The 25,290-nt window shown below is 43.0% G+C and overlaps 1 protein-coding gene across 3 annotated transcripts in view; it reads right to left on the minus strand.

Annotated features, from left to right (window-relative positions):
• Nucleotides 1-644: 644 nt before the first annotated feature.
• The window catches only part of LOC139373558 (RNA polymerase II subunit A C-terminal domain phosphatase-like), a 121,995-nt gene continuing 97,349 nt past the window's right edge, over nucleotides 645-25,290 (minus strand). The window contains exon 13 of one of the 3 annotated variants that reach the window (XM_071114208.1): nucleotides 645-3,141. In XM_071114208.1, the coding sequence (XP_070970309.1) occupies nucleotides 2,997-3,141 (145 nt within the window). In that variant the 3' untranslated portion in view covers nucleotides 645-2,996. The remainder of the gene's footprint in view (nucleotides 3,142-25,290) is intronic. The other 2 variants (XM_071114207.1, XM_071114209.1) reach the window with 2 other exon arrangements.

Here is a 25,290-nt window from a genome sequence, read left to right on the forward strand (position 1 = left end):
GTGAGGCATTGGAAAACCTCCCTAGTCTTCGGTTGAATCTGTGTATGAAATTCACAGCTCGACTGAGTGACATTACAGATAATTGTATGTGTGGGGCACAGAGATGAGGTAGTCATTCAAGAATCATGGTAAACACTTAGTGAACACAGAGTCCATGCAAATTATTATGCAACTTGTTGAGCACATTTTTACTCTTGGAACTTATTTAGGTTTGCCATAACAAAGGGTGTGAATGCTTATTGACTGAAGACATTTCATTTTTAATGAAATTTGTAAAACATAATTCCACTTTGACATTATGGGGTACAGTGTGCCTAGACCAATGACATTTAGAAAAAGGGGTGTGAATACTTTCTGAAGGCACTGTACATGGTTGGTTAGATGAAGACTTGTAGAATATCGGATGTTCATTTCAGGAGGCTGCCAACATGGAAAAGGGAACAAACCACTTTTTCTGTTAGTCAACTTCAACGAATCACGATGCGGCATAGGATATCGACAGTGACAACGGTTGGCTGGTATGTAGGTAGGTGATAGTCGGACTGTCAAATCCGTATATTGGTGTGTGGCCAGCGACTTTTATAGAGATTTTATGGGGTGTAAATGCAAGCTTGTAGTAACAGAAAGTGTCCACATTAGGGAAATTAGAGGAAAATAAAATGATTTAATATGGCAAAATAATTCAACATGTCAATTTAAGATATATGCACTGAGTATACCAAACATTAGGAACTCCTTCCTTATATTGAGGCACATCTTCATTTTGCCCTCAGAACAGCCTCAGTTCATCGGGGAATGGCCTCTACAAGGTGTTGAAAGCGTTCCACAGGGATGCTGGACCAGGTTGACTCCAATGCTTCCCACCCTTTGGGTGGTGGACCATTCTTGATACACACAGGAAACTGTTGAGCATGAAAAACCTGGCAGCGTTGCAGTTCTTGACACAATCAAACTGGTGCCCCTGGCACCTACTACCGTACCCCGTTCAAAGGCACTTAAATATTTTGTCTTGCCCATCCACCCTCTGAACGGCACACACACACAATCCATGTCTCAAGGATTAAAAATCCTTCTTTAACCGGTCTCCTCCCCTTCATCTACACTGATTGATTGGATTTATCAAGTGACATCAATAAGGGGATCATAGCTTTCGCCATGTTATGGAAAGAGCAGCTGCCCTTAATGTTTTATATACTCAGTGTTATGTTTCCTACTCACAAACTATTGCATCTATTTCTTACGCATCTAACAATTTAGAGAGGCAAAAAATGCTCTCAAACACAATTTAACCAGGCGCCCTAGACTAGAGCCTCCGTAGTGTCTGTGCAGCAGCCTGAACGTTTGATGTCCCTACTAAGAGCAGCGGACACTACGACACTTGCTGAACTCTATAACCTGGCTGAAATGTAGCCGTTAGCAAATCATTGACTCTGCAACTGACTAAAACAGAAATCACCTGATAGAAGTAGCTGTAAGACCTAATAAGAATGGCATAAAGCAAAACAACAAAACGCCTCCACCATCACAGGCTCCAGTGAGGGGAGGTGGTGGCAGTGACCTGGTTGGTGGGTCTTGACCATATAACTTTTTGACAGGTAATTGGGTCTCGACCATAGACTTAGATAGACATGGCATCATTGTATCTGTCCCATTATTGCGTCTCAGAAAACCTGCAGTGCCATTGAGCCCATTTTCAAGTAGTCCATTTTCTTCTTCTACCATTTCTATAAGTTGGCAAACTAACTGAAAGGGTGCATACTGCCACCTGGAGTCTGTTGTTTGAACAGAAAAAAAGCCAAGGTTGCCGATTTATTGCCACCCGAGTTATGGGTCATTATCGCTCGCTTACGAGTATAATTCATTGGCTGATCCCTCCTGATGACCTGGATGGAATTATGTGATCATTCCTTAACCCAGAGGAAGTCCCATCTACTTGACTAGTTCAAAATGGTGAAAGTCGTAAATGACGCTGTCCATGTTAAAATGGGCTTTTGGGCACTAGAGTCATCTATGGTCGAGACCAGCTAATCTTTCAAAGTAAAACACATTAGTTGGTGTTGGAAATGTTGATCAAGACCATTGTTGGAGCCAGGTGGACCGGCACCGCTGATTGGCAGAGCCAGGAGGACCGGTAAATCTCATTGGTGGAGCCAGGAGGACTGCCACAGTGCAACTCATATACTTCCTGCTTGGAGCTTTCAGCCAGGTCAGTCAAAAGATAGACTGCTGATAACTAACAGTGGTATGATGAAGATGAGGATGATGTTGATATTGCAGTGCATCCTGGGTGTTTGTCTCGGATAGCTCAGTTGACTTTATAAAAAGGTACCAACCAGAGTCATACATACATATCGACCTCTATATATGGCTCTGGTACCAACACCAAGGTAGAGAAGAACAGAGGAAAAGAGCCAATGGGACACATTCAGGCATCTTAGTCTTTCTGCCGGTAACAACGTTTTAATGATCAACCCCTAAAAAAAAAACAACAGGAAATAGGATCACAGAATGTGACGTCAAGAGTAAAATGTTTAGCTGCAGGCTCTGATTGGCCTAGTTCAAACTCTTTGGCATCATATGACCAATGAATAAAGTTAATAATTTGTTGAATTTATATAAAAAAGTCTTAATAGAAAAACAAACTCAAGTAAAACATCCTATTTTTTATCTCACAATAAAACAACACCACAAATGTGTTTGTCGAAAGTTTCTATATTAACCCTAAAAATGATCTACAACTATATTTACACACCAACGCTTTCCTACTGTACTAACCTACCTCTTCATTCTGTACAACACATTCACCTCGATAAAACACAAGCACGCACACAGCGTAGAGACAGAATGATTCTCAGGTACCACGTAGCTGAAAAGCTGCTGGGATAACTCGGGGGGGGGGGGGGGGGGGGGGGGGGGGGGGGGGGTGTTCTGTGAGTCATTGTTCACAAACGTCCAATCAAACATCCAGTTAATTTGTCCAATCAAATTCATCGCTGTCACATGAAGTCGTTAAGCTCCGCATCCAGGGCAGCGGCCATCTCATCAGCCTCTGAGCTGCTTCCTTCCTCTTCCTCGTTAGAATCCTTGGTGGACTCGTCCGCCGACTCCCCCTCTTCCTCCTCAAGCTTGCGCTTCTGTCCCCTGGAGAAAGAGGGAGAGATTGGTTGATTGATGAGTAAAACATTTTGTCTTGACACTTACATGTTGCAATTGTTACAAATGGAATTTTCTACTAATACGCATGATGTTATATCATGTGTATAGATCATACTGAAGGCATGTCATTTAGCCATTAGCTAAAGAGCAATACAGCAAAACATAAAGGCAACAATGTTGAGGAAACAAACAGACTTGAAGACTGAACAGTATTGCAGCCATGTGATGGTCTTTGGTAACTATTGCATGCAAGATCTTATCTCAACAATATTCAGATAGAACAGGGAGTTACTGATGTACCAAACCGCATAGCTCCCTTTCCAACATGAAAAGGATTCATCGCTATATTAATAATTTGCCTCGATCCATATAAGACTGCTCTAACAGTAACGTGTCTGATGTAATGAGAGAGTAGGACTCTACTCTGTATCTAGTTTTATTCTACTGGAGCGGTCTAGTTACTGCTACCGTAGTTCCATTCTCCACCCAGACGACGCCCTTCACAATAGGCTAAGAAAGAAAAAAGACAACTGCTAGGAGATGTGATAGCCTTGGTTATGTTAAAAGAACCAAACTGTGCTGTGGTGATGACGGACAGAGAAGAAAGGAGAGAAGAAAAAGAAGAGAGGGGAAAAAGAGAGCGTAATAGAAAGTCACATACAGAGCACTCTGTGTGTGATACAGAAAGAGAGAAAGAACACTAGACAATATGGAACACAAAGCTTTTACCATCTCATCCTGGAATATACAAGGGCTGAGGTTATCTGCCTTTGGCCTAAAAAGCAGGAACCCAGACTTCAAAGAAATTGGAAATACAGACATTGTCATCCTACAAGAAACATGGTATAGAGGAGACGGACACACTGGTTGCCCTCTAGGTTACAGAGAGCTGGTAGTCCCATCCACCAAACTATCAGGTGTGAAACAGGGAAGAGATTCAGGGGGTATGCTAATTTGGTATAGAGCAGAACTAACAAAATCTATTAAATGAGTCAGAACAGGTACATTTGGCTCGAAATTAAGAAGGAAATTATCTCAGAGAAAAATGTCTTCATGTGTGCTACCTATATCCCCCCCCAATAGAATCCCCATACTTTAACGATGACAGTTCCTCCAACCTAGAGGGAGAGAACAACCACTTCCAGGCCCAGGGACATGTACTAGTCTGTGGCAACCTAAATGCCAGAACCAGACAAGAACCTGATACTTCTTCAGCACACAGGGGAACACCAACCTGGAGGTGACAGTACGACCTTACCAAATATGTCCCCATAGACACAACTATGACAAAACAACCAACAAAAACGGGTCACAACTCCTGTAGCTCTGTACATAATCAATGGTGGGCTTCGAGGAGACTCCTATGGTAGGTACACCTACAGCTCATCCACTGGCAGTAGTACTGTAGATTACTTTATCACTGACCTCAACCCAGAGTATCTCAGAGTGTTCAGTCAGCCCACTGACACCCCTATCAGATCACAGCAAAATCACAGTCTACTCGAACGAAGCAATACTCAATCGTGAGGCATCAACGCCATAGGAACTGCACAGCATTAAGAAATGCTACAGATGGAAGGAAAGTAGGGTAGAAACTTACCAAAAAACAATGAATTTCTTGCTACTTAAATCTCAACTTCCTGGACAAAACATTTCACTGTAATAGTGAAGATGTAAACTTGGCAGTAGAATGCCTTAAACAGTATATTTGACCTTTCAGCTTCCCTATCAAATCTAAACACTTCAAGCAGACAAGTAAGAACATTTTAAACAATGACAAATGGGAGAACCTTCCAGAAAGACAACCATCTCTGCAGCACTCCACCAATCAGACCTTGATGGTAGAGCTGCCAGGCGGATGCCACTCCTCAGTGAAACGCACATGACAGCACGCTTGGACTTTGCCAAAAGGCACCTAAAAACTATGACCATGAGAAACAAGATGGTCTGGTCTGTTGAAACCAAGATTGAACTCTTTGGCCTGAATGCCAAGGGTCTCGTCTGGAGGAAACCTGGCACCATCCCTATGGTGAAGCATGGTGGTGGCAACATCATGCTGTGGGGATGTTTTTCAGCAGCAGGGACTGGGAGACTAGTCAGGATAGAGGAAAAGATGAACAGAGCAAAGTACAGAGAGATCCTTGATGAAAACCTGCTCCAGAGCGCTCAGGACTTGAGGCGAAGGTTCACCTTCCAACAAGACAACGACCCTAAGCACACAGCCAAGACAACGCAGGAGTGGCTTCGGGACAAGTCGCTGAATGTCCTTGAATGTCTCAGCCAGAGCCCGGGCTTGAACCCGATTGAACATCTCTGGAGAGACCTGAAAATAACTGTGCAGCAACGCTCCCCATCCAACCTGACAGAGCTTGAGAGGATCTGCAGAGAAAAATGGGAGAAACTCCCCAAATACAGGTGTGCCAAGTTTGTAGCGTCATGCCCAAGAAGACAAGGCTGTAATCACTGCCAAAGGTGCTTCAACAAAAGTACTGAATAAAGGGTCTGAATACTTATGTAAATTTAATATACAGGAAAAGGAGGGCCGAGCACACCCCCATTCTCATCGACGGGGTTGTAGTGGACCATGCTGAGAGCTTCAAGTTCCTAGGTGTCCACATCATCAACAAACTAACATGGTCCAAGCACACCAAGACTGTCGTGAATAGAGCACGACAAAACCTATTCCCCCTCAGGGGTCTGAAAAGATTTGGCATGGGTCCTCAGATCCTCAAAAGGTTCGACAGCTGCATCATCGAGAGCATCCTGACTGGTTGCATCACTGCCTGGTATGGCAACTGTTCAGTCTCTGGCCTAAAGGCACTACTGTTATTTTACTGCTGCTCTTTGACTACTTATTATTTCTTATTCATATTTTGTAAAGTGCATTGTTGGTTAGGGGCTTGTAAGTAAGCATTTCACTGTAAGGTTGTATTTGGCACGTGTGACTAATCAAATTGTATTTGATTTATTTAAGCTAAAATGTCTAAAAAACAGTTGTTGCTTTGCCATTATGAGGTATTGTGAGTAGATTCCTGGAAAAAAAATATTTCATACATTTCAGAATAAGGCAGTAATGTAACAACATTTGGAAAAAGTCAAGGCACTGTTTATATCAACGAATTGGCGAGGGCACAAGAACCGTCTGAAACACCCGGCATCACCCTACTAGAACCGTCTGAAACACCCGGCATCACCCTACTAGAACCAGTCAAATGTCTACTGTTTGCTGATGATCTGGCGCTTCTGTTCCCAACCATGGAGGCGAAAATTGGGGGAAAAGGGCGGAATTTGACTTTTTACTGGATTTTTATAATTAGCGGGTATCCGGCTAATTCTGCTCTGCATGCATTATTTGGTGTTTTACGTAGCACACGGAGGAAGTTATTTTTTTATTTACCCCTTTTATCCCCAATTTCGTGGTATCCTGTAGCTCAGGCCCTAAAGCAAGGATATGCATATTCTATGCATATTCTTGGTACCATTTGAAAGGAAACACATTGAAGTTTGTGGAAATGTGAAAGGAATGTAGGTGAATATAACACAATAGGTCTGGTAAAAGATAATACAAAGAAAAAAACAACCGTTATTTTGTATTTTTTTTGTACCATCATCTTTGAAATGCAAGAGAAAGGCCATAATGTATTACTCCAACCCAGGTGCAATTTAGATTTTGGCCACTAGATGTCAGCAGTGCGGGCGCAACGCTTTAGACTGATCCAACAAACCACTGCATTTCTGTTCAAAATGTTGTATCAAGACTGCCCAAATGTGCCTAATTTGTTTATTAATAACTTTTCAAAATTGTGCACTCTCCTCAAACAATAGCATGGTATTCTTTCACTGTAATAGCTGCTGTAAATTGGACAGTGTAGTTAGATTAACAAGAATGTAAGCTTTCTGCCAATATTAGATATGTCTATGTCCAGGGAAATGCTCTTGTTGCTTACAACCTAATGCTAATCGCATTAGCCTATTTTAGCTCAAGGAAAGATTCCCAAACCTTCCATAACAAAGCCATCACCTACAGAGAGATTAACCTCGAGAAGAGTCCCCATAAGCAAGCTGGCCCTAAACAGAGAGTACACACAGTTGCAGAATACCTGACCACTGTGACTGACTCAAAATTAAGGAACGCTTTGACTATGTACAGAGTGAGCATGGCCTTGCTATTGAGAAAGGCCGCCATAGGAATACCTGGCTCTCAAGAGAAGACAGGCCATGTGCACACTGCACACAAAATTAGGTGGAAACTGAGCTGCACTTCCTAACCTCCTGCCAAATGTATTACCATACTAGAGAGACATATTTCCCTCAGATTACACAGACCCAAAGAATTTGAAAACAAATCCAATTCTGATAAACTCCCATATCTATTGTGTGAAATATCAGTGTGAAATCACAGCAGCAAGCTGTGTGACCCGTTGCCACAAGGGCAACCAGTGAAGAACAAAACACCACTGTAAATACGACCAATATTTGATTATTTGTTTTTCCTTTTGTACTTCAACTATTTGCACACCATAACTGTACATAGCCACAATATGACATTTAAAATGTCTATTCCTTTGAAACTTGAGTGTAATGTTTACTGTACATTTTTTATTGTTTATTTCACTTTTGTTTATTTTCTATTTCACTTGCTTTGGCAATGTAAACGTATGTTTCCATGCCAACAAAGCCAGAGCGAGTGGGGTGAAACCAAACAGAGTGAGAGGATACCATGTGTATTCAAGAACGAGGGACTCTCCTCTCTCTGCCCACAGAGATCCCTCCAGGGGGGTGAAGGGTTAAACATGCCCCTCTCTCCCCTCTTACACCCCTCGCTCTGTGGCATCTCCCCTCTCCACCCAGTGACACCTCTTCAGCAGAGGGCTTGTTAGCATGATGCTAATGAGGCAGGTAGGAGAACGTGTATAGTAGGATTACACCACACAGACCTCCACAGAGAGACGTGGCGGCTCTCTCATTAGAGTGGTCTTCCGTCAGTTTGTCCCACTAACCCCCACTCGACGCCCACTGCCGTTTGATTTTGTGGTTCACCATTAAGCACAACAAGTGGTGATGCTCATGTTTACGGCAAATAATTTGACCACACGTCTTTCGGGTTGATATTACTCTTTTCTTTATAATTCATCAAAAGAAGCTGTTACTGGACTGTATTACTTACTCATGGTTGGGCGAGTTACTTTCTAAATGTAATATATTACAGTTACTAGTTACCATACTTATTACAGACGTGGACAGGTAACTTTTGGATTACCCAAACTCAGTAATGTAATCTGATTACTTTAGGAGTACTTTCTCATTAAGAGGCATTAGAAGAAGACAAAAAGGATCCATCGAACGCATTTGGTGCGTCATCATAGTGGTCTCCGACTTGTGGTCAGAAGGAACACATTTAAATGTGTATTTATCCAGCTAAAATACACTTTTACACTTGTTTCCATGTACATTCTTTCCTCAATCCATCCAGCACCCCGGAACATTGGAATAACAGTACTGGCTAGGCTTGGGCGGTATCCAGATTGTCATACCTTCATACAGACCTTGTGCCATACCGGGATATTCTGTAATACCGGCACTGAACACAACGGCCACAGTTTTCCAACCCCACTGACAGCATTGCTAACCTTCGTATTACAGACTAACAAATACATGTAAAATCCCATAGAGAATGATAACTAAATGATAACGAGCACATCACAAATATTTTATACATTGTCTGACCTAAATTATACAAGTAACTCAAAAATACTACTCACAGTTTGTGGTAAGCACAAAACAAATATTAGCCAGCAAGGCTCTTGATCCAAGGAATGGATTCTCTGCTGTTACCAAGCGAATGCTTGATTTTGGAAGAAGCTAACCACTTAGCTAGATAGCTAACTACTAAATTAGCAAAACAAAATGTACAACTGCAGAGCATTTAGCACATTTCACAAAGTTAACTTAATAGTTATATCTAGGTGGCAAACGTTTAGTTGTGAATTCCATACTGAAATTAGATTATTTGAGTAACTCAAAAGGCTCCGGACTCGTCATTGTGCGTTTGTAAACCAACTCCATGTAAAAGTGACTGGGGACTAACAGAAAGCCTCATAATGAAAAATTATGCGACAGGTGAAATCAAGAATGCAATTTACTTTATCTCCTAACGTATTGCAGAAGATGACTGCAGGCATTTACTTCAAAAAAAAAACCAACCCCAGGCTTTTTCCAGATTACCATATATACCTTATACCAACCAGGGTTACAGCCCGAATACCCTACAACTAATCAAATCTATAATTAACATATATCAAACGTATTACATGGTGGTGTTTTCATTGCGAGAAAAACAAAAACATATTTTAGGCCTGTAGATTAGGCAATACAAAACGGATCCATAAGCTACTGTACATGCATATAAAAACAACAACTAGTGTACATCTATAATTGACTCTTCTTTCTATATCATTTCAAGGATATATTTCCACAAAGGTTTCTTTATACAATTAATCTTTTACATTTGTGTTTTGCATTATTTATCAAGTGTTGGTGATTATGTTTACGGATATTTGACTGTGCCAGCTTGCAGGTTGATATTCTTCTTGCATTGTGAAAAGAAGCTGTTGCTGGATTCTATTGCTTACTATTAATAATCAAATCTACAAAATACAATTTATAAAATGTATTACATTCGGATGTTTTTATTACAAGAAAAAAGAAACTACCTGTTGCAGTAGTTTTTACGATGGTATTTATTTAGGTTGATAACACGGTAGAGGAATCTGATGCGCAGGTCATCTAACATTAGTGAAGGGAAAGCTCATAAAATGGCAGTACAGTAGCCTGCTGGGTAAAACGTTACTGTCTCTCTAAACTGAACCTCAATCACTATCGGTGTCGCCTAATGGTGTGGAATAGTATTGTCTAGCATCCTACTGAATGACTTACTGGCACCACGCTGTTTGGTTTGCAACTATAGAACACATATTAGGAGGTAAAAGTAAGGTCATGTAGTGAACCGAGTTTAATGATGTCTAGTATTATAGTTGTTTTATCACAGCAGTTACATGAGGTTTTATTATTGTCATCTTAACAAAACAGGGCCATCTCAGCAGGCTGTCATCTGAGCAGTAGGGTAATCAAACTGATCCCATCAGTGAAGGCTGGCTGCTGACAGCGAAATGTGTGTGTGTTTATGTGTGTAACCGCTCTACCTTCAGACATTAATAGGCAGACTCAGAAGGGAGTCTGTGTGTGTGTGTGTGTGTGTGTGTGTATATACACAGTGCCGCCAGAAAAATTCAGACTCCTTGACTTTAGCCACATTTTGTTATGTTACAGATACAAATGAACATATCGGAATCGGACGATATTAGCTAAAAATGCCAACATCGGTATCGGCCGATAGTTCAAAGCTGATGTGCAATACCGATGCAAAGTGCGTACCTAAACTCAGCAAAAAAAAGAAACGTCCATTTTTCAGGACCCTGTTTTTCAAAGATAATTGGTAAAAATCCAAATAACTTCACAGATCGTCATTGTAAAAGGTTTAAACACTGTTTCCCATGCTTGTTCAGTGAACCATGAACAATTAATGAACATGCACCTGTGGACCGGTCGTTAAGACACTTAAGGTCACAGTTATGAAAACTTAGGACACCTTTCTACTGACTGAAAAACACCAAAAGAAAGATGCTCAGGGTCCCTGCTCATCTGCGTGTACATGCCTTAGGCATGCTGCAAGGAGGCATAAGGACTGCAGATGTGGCCAGGGCAATAAATTGCAATGTCCGTACTGTGAGACGCCTAAGACAGCGCTACAGGGAGACAGGTTGAACAGCTGATCGTCCTCACAGTGGCAGACCACGTGTAACAACACCTGCACAGGATCGGTACAGCCGAACATCACACCTGCGGGACAGGTACAGGATGGCAACAACTGCCCGAGTTACATCAGGAACGCACAATCCCGCCATCAGTGCGCAGACTGTCCACAAAGACTAGAAATCATGGTGAATAACAATCTAACACAGGATGCAGTCGAAATAGCAATAGCCTTCAATTCCTACTTTATTGACTCTGTCAGGGTATTGACACAGAACCCCTCCACTGGTTTCTTGGGCTCAGTGCTAGTGAATGACACTCAACCTGTCTTCATCATAAGGGAGGTTTCTGAGTCAAAGGTGAACAAGGTGATTAGCTCACTAAAGAACTCTAAAGTCAAAGATGTGTTTGGGATGGACTCTACCTTTCTTAAAAACTACAAAGAGTCACTCATTGGCCCCATTACTAAGGTCACCAACACATCTATTGGTCTCGGTGTGTTTCCAAGGGTATGGAAGTCGGCCATAATAACGGCCATCTTTAAATCAGGCGACCCTGCTGACGTGAGTAACTACAGGCCCATTAGTATACTACCTGTGGTGTCAAAGGTTGTTGAAAAGTGTGTAGCAGAACAACCGATTGCCCACCTCAACAACAGCCCCTTCACATTACACTCCATGCAGTTGAAACGGCCAACTGCTTTCTTCTGGAAAATGTGAAGTCCAAGATGGACAAAGGGGGTGCTGTTGGGGCTGTGTTTCTGGACCTAAGGAAGGCTTTTGATACTGTTAACCATGAGATTCTCATCACAAAATTGTCCAAGTTCAACTTTTCCCCTGATGCCTTGAGATGGATGAAATCATACCTTGAAGGCAGAACTCAGTGTGTCAGAGTGAGCAATGAGCTGTCGCCCACTCGTAGCTATGATGTGGGCGTGCCCCAAGGGTCAATACTGGGGCCCCTCCTGTTCAGCCTGTACATTAATGATCTGCCTTCTGTCTGTACTGGGTCTGAAGTTCAAATGTATGCAGATGATACAGTGATATATGTGCATGCAAAGAGCAAACAACAAGCTGCACAAGAACTCACTACTGTAATGGTCCAGGTTACAAAGTGGCTCAGTGTTTGCATGTTCTGTTTGCATGTTCTTCACAAAGAGGGCAACGAGGGCAACAGATGCTACTGAGCCAGATGTCTATGTGTCAGGGGAGAAGCTCCAAGTGGTATCCGATTTTAAGTACCTTGGCATCATACTTGATTCCAACCTCTCTTTTAAAAAGCATGTGAAAAAGGTAATTCAAATAACCAAATTCAACCTAGCTAATTTCCGATTTATACGAAATTGTTTGACTACAGAGGTAGCAAAACTGTACTTCAAATCTATGATACTCCCCCACTTAACATACTGCTTGACTAGTTGGGCCCAAGCTTGCTGTACAACATTAAAACCTATTCAGTCGGTCTACAAACAGGCTCTCAAAGTGCTTGATAGGAAGCCCAATAGCCATCATCATTGTCACATCCTTAGAAAGCATGAGCTCTTGAGTTGGGAAAATGTTGTGCAATACACCGACGCATGTCTTGTATTCAAGATCCTTAATGGCCTGGCTCCCCCTCCACTCAATATTTTTGTTAAACAGAAAATCCAGACATATGGCAGCAGATCCACAAGGTCTGCCATGAGAGGTGACTGTATAGTTCCCCTAAGGAAAAGCACCTTTAGTAAATCTGCATTCTCTGTGAGAGCTTCCCATGTCTGGAATACACTGCCATCAGACACACATAACTGCACCACATATCACACTTTCACAAAATGCTTGAAGACATGGCTAAAGGTCAATCAGATTTGTGAACATGGTCCCTAGCTGTGTGTTGCCGCTTTCCATGTTGTCTGTTGTCTGTAGCTTGTGAGGTGTGGAAACACTTTGTTGCTTTTATGAATTTTGTCTTGCTGCTTTTTGTTTTATGTTGCTCTGTCTGTATGCTATGTCTTGCTTGTCCTATGTTGCTATGTCTCGCTTGTTCTATGCTGCTATTGTCTATATTGTAATTGTTTTTAATAACCTGCCCAGGGACTGCGGTTGAAAATTAGCCGGCTGGCTAAAACCGGCACTTTTACTGAAACGTTGATTAATGTGCACTGTCCCTGTAAAAATAAAAAATAAACTAAACTCAAACTCAACAATAGGCTGAGAGAGGCTAGACTGAGGGCTTGTAGGCCTGTTGTAAGGCAGGTCCTCACCAGACATCACCGGCAACAACGTCACCTATGGGCACAAACCCACCAAAGTGCTCTTCACTGACGAGTAGCGGCTTTGTTTCACCAGGGGTGATGGTTTGATTCGAGTTTATCGTCGCAGGAATGAGCGTTACACCGAGGCCTGTACTCTGGAGCGGGATCGATTTGGAGGTGGAGGGTCCGTCATGGTCTGGGGCGGTGTGTCACAGTATCATCGGACTGAGCTTGTTGTCATTGCAGGCAATCTCAACACTGTGCTTTACAGGGAAGACATCCTCCTCCCTCATGTGGTTCCCTTCCTGCAGGCTCATCCTGACATGACCCTCCAGCATGACAATGCCACGACCCATACTGCTTGTTCTGTGCGTGATTTCCTGTGTTCTGCCATGGCCAGCGAAGAGCCCGGTTGTCAATCCCATTGAGGACGTCTGGGACCTGTGGATCGGAGGTTGAGGGCTAGGGCCATTCCGACCAGAAATGTCTGGAAACTTGCAGGTGCCTTGGTGGAAGAGTGGGGTAACATCTCACAGTAAGAACTGCAAATCTGGTGCAGTCAAGGAGGAGGAAATGCACTGCAAGTACTTAATGCAGCTGGTGGCCACACCAGGTACTGACTGTTATTTTTGACCCCCCCCTTTGTTCAGGGACACATTATTAAATTTCTGTTAGTCACATGTCTGTGGAACTTGTTCAATTTATGTCTCAGTTGTTGAATCTTATGTTCATACAAATATTTACACGTTAAGTTTGCTGAAAATAAACGCAGTTCACAGTGAGAGGACGATTATTTTTTTGCTGAGTTTATATAACGAAGGTACGTGCCATAATGACGCCACAGAATTCATAACCTAGCCCACAATGTCTGCTGTGTGGATTGAGCAGTCAACAAGTTGAGCAGTTATTTGAAAGAGTAAGAACATTTCAGCGAGACAACTCAAAAGACGAAATCCATTAAAGCCAAGTTAATGGAAGTCATTGACAATCAACCGTTCTCTGTTGTGGTTTTCGCCAACTGGTCGAGCACCGGTACACACTACCAAGTGCGCTATTTTTTAGATGTTGCCCTACCGGAGTTACACAGTAATAGCGTCACTGCTGTTAGCTTCACGACATACATACTATGGAACGGATCTCTCCTCAGTAAAAAGTCACGACAGCCCGCTTGGAGTTTGCCAAAAGGTACCTAAAAACTCTCAGACCATGAGAAACAAGATTCTCTGGTCTGATAAAAACAAGATTAAACTATTTGGCCTGAGAGCCAAGCGTCACGTCTGGAAGAAACCTGGCACCATCTCTACAGTGAAACATGGTGGTGGCAGCATCATGCTGTGCGGATGTTTTTCAGCAGCAGTGACTGGGAGACTAGTCAGGATCGAGGGAAAGATGAACGGAACAGAGAGATCCTTGATGAAGTCCTGATCGCTCTGGAGCAGGTTTTCAGACTGAGGTTCACCTTCCAACAGGACAACGACCCTAAGCACACAGTCAAGACAACGCAGGAGTGGCTTCGGGGCAAGTGTCTGATTGTCCTTGAGTGGGCCCAGCCAGAGCTCCGACTTGAACCCGATCGAACATCTCTGAAGAGACCTGAAAATAGTTGTGCAGCAACACTCCCCATCCAAACTGATAGAGCTTGAGAAGATCTGCAGAGAAGAATGGCAGAAACTCCCCAAATACACATTTGCCAAGCTTGTAGCGTCATACCCAAGAAGACTCGAGACAAAGGTGCTTCAACAAAGTACTGAGTAAAGGGTCTGAATACCTATGTAAATGTGATATTTCATGGTTTAGAAAAATAGAAATTAGCAACATTTTTAGAATAATGCTGTAACCTAACAAAACGAGGAAAAAGTCAAGGGGTCTGAATACTTTCCGAAGCCACTTTGTATATATCAGCAGCAGCAGGGGGGAGTTCCTTTACTGCTCTCCTCTCCACATGATTACCACCCATCTCAGACACAAGCACCATGGCTATTAATCCAACACACACACTCAAGCAACACCTCACCCTTTCAAACCAACTCCCCATCAATTAAACAGTTTTTTTTTTTAATCAGGAAACTACATTATGCTTCATTAGACAATTTTGCATTTTCTACCTACTGTTCATCTTTCTCTCCCTTCCCCAATTCCTCCTCTCCTCTCCTTTTCCTCCCTATCCCTTTCTCATCATCAGCATCTCAAATTAGCTCGGGGCTCTGCCCTTAAAGTACTCCTTAACTAGCCCAAACACTGTGCTATTCCGCTCTCTAACAACCTGCTACATATTGAGTAATGGTGGCTTGGCTATGGTTAAAGCTACAGGAATCTCATTCATTCATCGGAAGGTCTGCACAGAAAGGTCAGGGGCTAAAGTCTAACTCTGGTTCCTCTGAGGATTCAGTCCAGGCAGAGGGAGGGGACAGAGCCCATCAGAGTTCAATTCAGTTGAACACAGAGAATGATGTCAGTTCTATATACAAATGTCTCTTTCCTCTGTATTACGTAGAGTCTATCAATTTAGGGAGATGACCAATCAGCATGATTCTATTAAAAACAGACCCCTGGGTTTCTAGTCAGATAGAGAGGGTGAGAGAGATGGAGGGAAAGGAGGGAGGAGTGGAGAAGGAGAGACAGAGAGAGAGAGAGAGCAAACTCCAGAGCGAGAGGGGGGCGGGGGAGAAAGAGAAGGGAGAGAAAAGATGGAGGATAGATCTGTTTACTTGTCACTCTGCTGTGTATGTCTGTCCAGTCCCACAACCTGCTCTGCCACAGCAGGGTTACCTAACTCTAAATGGAGACTTTCGCATTATTCCTCCCAGGCGCTGCTAGACTCTGTTAGAACACGAAGATGATGGAACTCTCTGAAATAGCACCTTCATTTGCATTTCCTCATTATAACCTCTGAGATCAGCCAATGACAGAGCACCACTAATGTGCATCCGAACCACTCAGCTAGGGAAGGAAGAGACAGAGAGAGAAACAACACCATACAACTCCTAGAAATCACTATGCAATGTAAGAGTAGCAGGGTGAAATAGGGACACAAAATGGGTTCCTTACATTTCCTTGAGTTCAACATACAAAGCTTCTGTAATGGACTTAGAGACCACAGGACCAGACTGTCAAATGAACACTTGAGTAGAAATAGTCACTGGCCATTACCATGGTAACTTTCAGATTTATTAACAACTCATTCTGCATTGCATGCATCTTTAAATTACCACTGTTAGGTCGAGAAAGCTATCTTTAAAAAAAAAAGGTAATCAAAAGCTCAAGTCATCTTCAAAATGAGATTGGGGCATTCATCTAAATGTAATCTAGTGAACCTGGGTCTGTCCCACATGCCAATAACATTACGGTCTGGTTGATCTAATTAAACACAGTCAGAGACGGCTTCACACATGGATGATTCAGAACAGAAGACAAACAGCTTTCTCTTTTTACACAAGGCGCATCTCAAATCACTTCCTAATGCTATTATCTGTGAGCTGTGACGAGGCTTTGTGTGCTGTGGGGAGGCGGTGTGTGTTCTGAGGCAGTGTGTGTGCGCACGCTGTGACTAATAAGTGTGTGTGTGTTTGCGGAGGCAGTGAGTGTGTGTGTGCTGTGATTATGTTCAGGGCATGGATAGAACATGCTCCCCAGCCACCTGCCCTAGTGATGGTGAACTAACAGCCGTGGGCCACACCAGGCCATTCCAGCTCCACACAACGTTATTAGTCTGATGGTAACTGATGTAAACGGCACATACTGATGAGAGAAAACAGGATTGGGAGGATAAAGATGACCTGAAGCGCTCTATCCTGTCTCAGAGCTGTGTATTTTAGTCACACAGACAGTCCAGGCAACAATTACACAGCCTACAGGCTGAGGATATGACAAGATTATCTGGGCTGTTAAAGGTATCGCAGAATCTGGCATGCTGCAGCAGTATTTTAAATCAAACAACTATAACACAGGCTACAGGGGGTCTGGGAGAGCGAGGTGGGGGGGGGCATTGCATCAGTACCCAACCCAGTATCTGGGAGTTAAACGTTACCCACAGATAAGAGCAGGACAGGGCAGCCACTACCTGGGAGCAGTAACAGCTCTGTGGGAGTCCTGTGTCCTAGGGAGACGCTAAAGGGAAACACCAGCAGAGAAGAAAGGGGGAGGGAAGAAGGGAGAGGAGTAGTGCAGTTCACCTGAGGAGAAGAGGTAGGCGCCAAACGCTAATGACTAGGCTAAATAACTCAAAATAAAACAAAATATCTATTTATTTTCTCTTGGTGTGTCAGTCTCTTCAAAGCAAATTCAGGTTATGCAATACAGAGGAAGAGGTGGTGATGATGGGACAGAGGGGTGTGTGTGAGAGAGAACGGAGGGAGAGCGACGGAGAGCGAGTAGAAGGAAGTGTGGTGGAAGCCCCGACACGGCAGCAGAGACTTGAAGCAGCTCTGAGCTGTTCTTGAGAACACATCTGACAGCTTAGAGTTACAGACCGCTTTGAGGCAGAGCGAGCGAGAGACGGAGAGAGACAGAGTGGTTGTGAGAGAGAGAGACAGAAAAAAAGGGGAAAAAGAAAAAGAGGCATGACTAAATACATAGAGGAAGGGGAGAAAGATGGAAACTTTTCAAGTACACTAAAGAGATTAAAGGGGCGCTCTCCTGCTGCTAAGGTGTGCAAACAGAGAATGCAGAGTACAGAACTTGTCACGGTGCACCAGCAGTACCCATATGAACAGCTGATTAAAATCACCATAATGCTACAGAAAGACGTTTTCCATTAACAACGTGTCCCCATCCTACCCACCACTGCGACCTGTACGCCCACGTTGGCTGGCCCTCGCTTCATATTCGTCGCCAAACCCACTGGCTCCAGGTCACCTATAAGTCTTTGCTAGGTAAAGCGCCACCTTATCTCAGCTCACTGGTCACCATAGCAGCACCCACCCGTAGCACTCGCTCCAGCAGGTATATTTCACTGGTCACCCTTAAAGCCAACTCCTGCTTTGGCCACCATTCCTTCCAGTTCTCTGCTGCCAATGACTGGGACGAATTGCAAAAATCACTGAAGCTGGAGACTTAGATCTCCCTCTCTAACTTTAAGCCACAGCTGTCAGAGCAGCTTACAGATCATTGCACCTGTACATAGCCCACCAAACTAGCTCATTTTTTCCTCTCCTTTGCACCCCAGTATCTCTACTTGCACATTCATCTTCTGCACATCTATCACTCCAGTGTTTAATTGCTATATTGTAATTATTTCACCACTATGGCCTATTTACTGCCTTACGTCCCTAGCACACACACTGTATATAGACTTTTCTATGGTGTTATTGACTGTACGTCTTGTTTATTCCATGCGTAACTCTGTTGTTTGTGTCGCACTGCTGAAATACAAAATAAAATAAAATGTCACCCTAGTGCACAACGTTTGCCCATGTCCATAGAGCTCTGGTCAAATGTATATAAATGAAATAGGGTGGCATTTGGGGCACAGCCTGGTTCTTCTGTAACCCAATTAAAGATCCACACAGAGGAAGATGAAAGAAGGTAATTTGGTGAGGAGAAGGAGGGGACAAGCTGTGAGGGATGAGTTGTGGAGCTTTGTTTAGCCATGCTGAAACCACAAGTCTCTGTTTCAACACAAGAGCAGGGGAGTGAAAAACACACAACGACAACACGCACCCACATAATAAAAACGCTATCTTTCTCTTCTCACACAAACTTGTGTCATCAATGACCAACACAGAGCAAAACCGCTGAGGTTCCCAAAGCTAAGCCATCTGTCTCAGCTGGACATGAGAGCCGAGTGTGTGGAGTCACCAGTGTGTCCTCACCGGTCCACACAGCCCCTTAGCCCTCCCACATTCGTCACACCCAGGTTAAAGGCTCCGCGCTGCCTTTCGTACGAGTCAACTTGCCTCTGTTCCCCCTGAAGACACAGACACACCTCTGGCAGGACTGTCGATGACTTCTGTGACAATTGGAGGTGGTTCCTCACTGGGTTGTGTCCAAAAATGCAACAGCCAAAAGTAGTGCACTAGGGAATAGGGTGCCGCTGGAACGCACCCTGGGAGCTGAGCCCAGAGGATTACACTATACCTCGATGCAGGTCTAACACGTTTCAGTACCAAGTCAGCTTCCATATCCTTGATGACTCATTATTTATTCATGGAGTTTGACCGTGCCAAACCATGCTAATTCATTTATCAGCTCAGCGTCTTCACATCCTCCGGACCATATTAAAGATTCGATTTGGGGATTTTGGTCTCTGGAGGTAATCTAGTTCATGTTCCAAAAATATGGAAGCACAAATATATACTACTGTATTACTCTGGCCTTACTGCATAGCCTATTTCAATTGACTTTGTTTGAACTAACTTTATACGAATCATCTCCAGCACCAGCACAACATCAACATGTGTGAAAATGGTGCGTTTCTATGTTTTGTAGTAAAACAGAGGAAGATAATGTGTTTACAATGTCATCATCAGTGTGCATCCTGGGATTTTAACCAGTAGGCATTGCCTACTAAATAGGTTGATGATGTCATTGTGTTTCTAATCTTCCTCTATATGTTTTACTACAAAACGTAAAAACGCACCATTTTCACATATGTTGATGTTGGGATGGTGCTGGAGATTATGAAAATAAAGTAGAAATATTGCTAAATTTGTTTAGCTTTTAAATTAGCATCCATTGATTCACAGAATAGTGTAAAATCTGCAGTGTGATGAGAGTCTATCATTATAAAAGAAGAGGAAGCATTCAAAGCAAGATGCCTGCCACAAACAATCAGCATTCTAACCAAGATCTCATGGGGGAACAGAATCTGACTGGAACCTAAACCAGTTTCATGACCTTGTTTGTATTTTTTAAATATATTTTTTACAGGCATAATAAAGACATTTAAGCGTTCAGCAGTGTCTTTTATGAGCAACATCATCACTGACAACAACGTAATCCATTTCAATGCAACACGTGCCCGCATGCTTTCAAGTCGTTTGTTTTCAATAGCACAGATGTTTCACTTCACACTCGACTCCGCTGGCTTCCCTGAGGACCGACCAATCCGAGCATCAGTCTTCCCTGAGGACCAATCACAGCTTCAAGATGGAGGGTAATTAAACTAATACTTCTTTATTGTCTCCGGTCTGTAACTCAATAAGCCGTTTTGACCTGGACCTGTTTGATTCTGCTCTGTAATGATGCTATTAACACGGCTGTAATGGGCTCACACTTGGCCACAACATCACAGGCCATAAGGTTTAACAGGCCATAAGGTTTTACAGGCAATAAGGTTTTACAGGCCATAACATCAGGTTATTTGGTTTCATTAGGCTATTTAATGGCAACAGGCTTCCAAGTAAGGTAGTCCATCTACAGATGGACTTCAGACCATCAGTAACATTTCAACTACCTACTGAATCTACTAACCCTTATCCTAACACTTAACCCTTACCCTAGCCGTATCCATAGCAAGCAGTCGCTTATCAACAGATAGATATGACCATCTGTAGACCATCTAGAGATGAAAAATCCAGACAATCCAAATAAAGTGGGACCATATGCTCCACGCCACCTCAATGACGCCACACGGGCACACACACAGGAAAGATAAGCACACACACAGGAAAGCTCACGTCTACTACTAAGGAAACGTGTCAAAGGACGACGAGGCACCACCAAAATATAGATGAGGTGAAGATCGAGGGATAAACCGCATGGATAAAAGTATCAATATAAACAGGATTATCAAAGATAAAGAAAATAAGTATTGCATTCGCTAGCTTCGTCTGGAGATAAACACCAAACCACCGCTACCCCTGGAACAACTCAATTTCTTCAAAGAGAAAACAATATTTATTTCTAAAGCTACGGAGCGGCAACACAGTATGACATTATTATATAGGAGGATACAGTGCAGAGCAGAGGGAGAGCAGTTGTGAAGTCGAAAAGCAGCAGACTAGCACAGACAACTCAAATCTTATACAGTGAAATCCTTACTTACAAGCCCTTAACCAACAATGCAGTTAAGAAAAAAACAAGTGTTAAGAAAGTATTTACTAAATAAACCGAAGTAAACAAAAATTAAAGAAAATAGTCAAATAAATAATTAAAGAGGAACAATAAAGTAACAGTAACGAGGCTATATACAGGGGGTACCGGTACAGAGTCAATGTGCGGGGGCACAGGTGTCGAGGTAATATGTACGTAGAGGTAAAGTGACAATGCATAGATAAACAGAGTAGCAGCAATGCAAATAGTACGAGTAGCCTCCTCTTCAGGATTTTGGCGTTCCGGTACCGCTTGCCGTGCAGCAGCAGAGAGAACAGTCTATAACTGGGGTGGCTGGAGTCTTTGACAGTTTCTAGGGCCTTCCTCTGACACCGCCTGGTATAGAGGTCCTGGATGGCAGGAAGCTTAGCCCCAGTGATGTACAGGGCCGTACGCACTACCCTTTGTAGTGCCTTGCGGTCGGAGGCCGAACAGTTGCCATACCAGGCAGTGATGCTCTCGATGATGCCGCTGTAGAACCTTTTGAGGATCTGTGCCAAAATCTTTTCAGTCTCCCGAGGGGGGATAGGTTTTGTTGTGCCCTCTTCACAACTGTCTTGGTGTGGCTTGGACCATGACAATTCATTGGCACCAAGGAACTTGAAGATCTCAACCTGCTCCATTACAGCCCCGTTGATGAGAATGGGAGCATGCTCGGCCCTCCTTTTACTGTAGTCCACCATCATTTCCGTTGTCTTGATCACGTTGAGGGAGAGGTTGTTATCCTGGCACCACAATGCCAGGTTTCTGACCTCCTCCCTTTAGGCTGTCTCATCGTTGTCAGTGATCAGGCCTACCACTGTTGAGTTGTCTGCAAACTTAATGATGGTGTTGGAGTCGTGCTTGGCCATGCAGTCATGGGTGAACAGGGAGTACAGAAGGGGACTGAGCACGCACCCCTGAGGGGTCCCAGTTTTGAGGATCAGCGTGGCAGGTGTGTTGTTACTTACCCTCACCACCTGGAGACAGCCCATCAGGAAGTCCAGGATCCAGTTGCAGAGGGAGGTGTTTAATCCCAGGGTCCTTAGCTTAGTGATGAGCTTTGCGGGCACTATGGTGTTGAACACTGAGCTGTAGTCAATGAATAGCATTATCACATAGGTGTTCCTTTTGTCCAGGTGGGAAATGGCAGTGTGGAGTGCAACAGAGATTGCATGCTTCATCTGTGGATCTGTTGGGGCAGTATGCAAATTGTAATGGGTCTAGGGTTTCTGGGATAATTGTGTTGATGTGGGGATGAAGTCACTTATTGATGAAGCCTGTGAGTAATGTGGTGTACTCCGCAATGCCATTGGAAGAATCCCGGAATGTATTCCAGTCTGTGCTAGCAAAACAGTCATGTATCCTAGCATCTGTGTCATCTGACCATTTCTGATTTGAGCGAGTCACTGGTTCTTCCTGCTTTAGTTCTTGCTTGTAAGCAGGAGGATAGAGTTATGATCATATTTGCCAAATGGAGGGCGAGGGAGAGCTTTGTAAATCTGGTCTAGAGTTTTTCCCCCCTCTGGTTGCACATGCTGGTAAAAATGAGGTAAAACGCGTAAAAGCGCGCCACCTCTTGACGAGTATTTATTTGTTTGCTTATGCACTTATACAGCTCATTGAGTGCGGTCTTTGTGCCGGCATCAGTTAGTGGTGGTAAGCTTTGAAAAATATAGTTAAACTCTTGATAAATAGTGTGGTCTACAGCTTATCATGAGATACTCTACCTCAGGCAAGCAAAACCCCAATGGACCAAAACCCCCACCAGCTGTATGTTATCCATGTCATCGTTCAGCCATGACTCCGTGAAACATAAGATAATACAGTTTTTAATGTCCAGTTGGTAGGATAGTCTTGATCGGAGCTCATCCAGTTTATTATACAACGATTGCACGTTGGCTAATAGGACTGATGGTAGAGGCGGGTTACCCACTTGTTCTGATATCCAGAAGCTCTTTTCGGTCATAAGACGGTGGCAGAAACATTATGTACAAAATAAATCACAAATAACCCGAAAGAAACCACACAATAGAACAATTGGTTAGGAGCATGTAAAACAGCAGCCATCTCCTCTGGCACCATTATTAGTCTGACCCTGTGACCTGTAGCAGAACATATACTTAGGAGGCTTATCCTGTCACTTGCAGCAGACTGCATGCTGGGTAGCAGGGCTAACATAGACAGAAAACATTAGATTCCACGAGACATAGAATAATACTCTCATCTTAACTTCTTTGGGACTGGGGGGCAGTATTGAGTAGCTTGGATAATAAGGTGCCCAGAGTAAACGGCCTGCTACTCAGGCCCAAAAGCTAGAATATGCATATAATTAGTAGATTTGGATAGAAGTTTCTAAAACTGTTTGAATGATGTCTGTGATTATAACAGAACTCATATGGCAGGCAAAAACCTGAGAAAAAATCCAACAAGGAAGTGGGAAATCTGAGGTTTGTAGTTTTTCAAGCCATTGCCTATCGAATATACAGTGTCTATGGGGTTATATTGCACTTCCTAAGGCTTCCACTAGATGCCAACAGTCTTTAGAACCTTGTTTCAGGCTTCTACTGTGAAGGGGGAGAGAATGTTTGAGTCAGGTGTCTGGCAGAATGCCATGAGCTCAGTTTCGCGCGCGCCCGTGAGAGAGTTAGCTGCGTTCCTTTTCCTTTCTAAAGACAAAGGAATTGTCCAGTTGAAACATTATTGAAGATTTATGATAAAAAAACATCATAAAGATTGATTCTATACATTGTTTGACATGTTTCTACGAACTGTAATATAACTTTTTAGACTTTTTGTCTGAACTTTCGCCTGGACTTGCCCGTGCCTCGTGAGTTTGGATTTGTGAACTAAACGCGTGAATAAAAAGGAGGTATTTGGACATAAATGATGGACTTTATTGAACAAAACAAACATTTATTGTGGAACTGGGATTCCTGGGAGTGCATTCTGATGAAGATCATCAAAGGTAAGTGAACATTTATAATGCTATTTCTGACTTTTGTGACACCTCTCCTTCTTTGGAAAATGGCTGTATGTTTTTCTGAGACTTGGCGCTGACCAAACATAAATCGCAAGGTGTGCTTTCGCTGTAAAGTCTATTTAAAATCTGACACAGCGGTTGCATAAAGGAGAAGTTTATCTATAATTCCATGCATTACACTTGTATCGTTTATCAATGTTTACTATGAGTATTCTGTAATTTGATGTGGCTCTGCACTTTCACCGAATGTTTGTTTGAGAAAATGCATTTCTGAACATAACACACTCATTTCAAAATGAGGTTTTTGGACATAAAGATTAACTTTATCGAACAAAACACACATTTATTGTGTAACATGAAGTCCTGTGAGTGCCATCTGATGAAGATCAAAGGTTAGTGATTAATTTAATCGCTATTTCTGACTTTTGTGAGGGCTCTCCTTGGCTGGAAAATGGCTTTATGGTTTTTTTGTGACTAGGTGCTGACCTAACATAATCGCTTGGTGTGCTTTTGCCGTAAAGCCTATTTGAAAATCGGACACTGTGGCTGAATTTACAAGAAGTTTATCTTTAAAATGGTGTAAAATACTTGTATATTTGAGGAATTTTAATTATGGGATTTCTGTTGTTTTGAATTTGGCGCCCTGCAATTTCACTGGCTGTTGGCGAGGTCGGACATATCCCAGAGAGGCTAGTGTCCCACATATCCCAGAGAGGTTAACTCTCAGCAGATGAGTGAAAAAGGCCCAGCAAGCCAGGACGATGGAGAAAAAGCAGCAGGACGTACAGACCTTGCAGAGTTGTGTGTTTATAAAATGAACTTTTATCCTGGTGTCCAAGTCAACAGCTGTTTCAAATCAACAGCTCTGAGAGAACAGGAACTAACAGAGATACCTGGAACCCCTTCTCAGACGCCGACTTGAAAGAGTTTCTTTCAACTTCAACTACTCATTAACTCTCCCAGGTGGTGAAATTGGCACAAGACAAAATAATGCATCTTCAACAGAATGCTGCACAGATTACAAAGAGGACTTAAAAAAAAGCTGAAAGTAAACATGGGAAATCCAGAACGACTGTTGGCGATGGGAAAATGGTAT

Source organism: Oncorhynchus clarkii, chromosome 18, assembly GCF_045791955.1.
Source record: "Oncorhynchus clarkii lewisi isolate Uvic-CL-2024 chromosome 18, UVic_Ocla_1.0, whole genome shotgun sequence".
Taxonomy (NCBI): domain Eukaryota; kingdom Metazoa; phylum Chordata; class Actinopteri; order Salmoniformes; family Salmonidae; genus Oncorhynchus; species Oncorhynchus clarkii.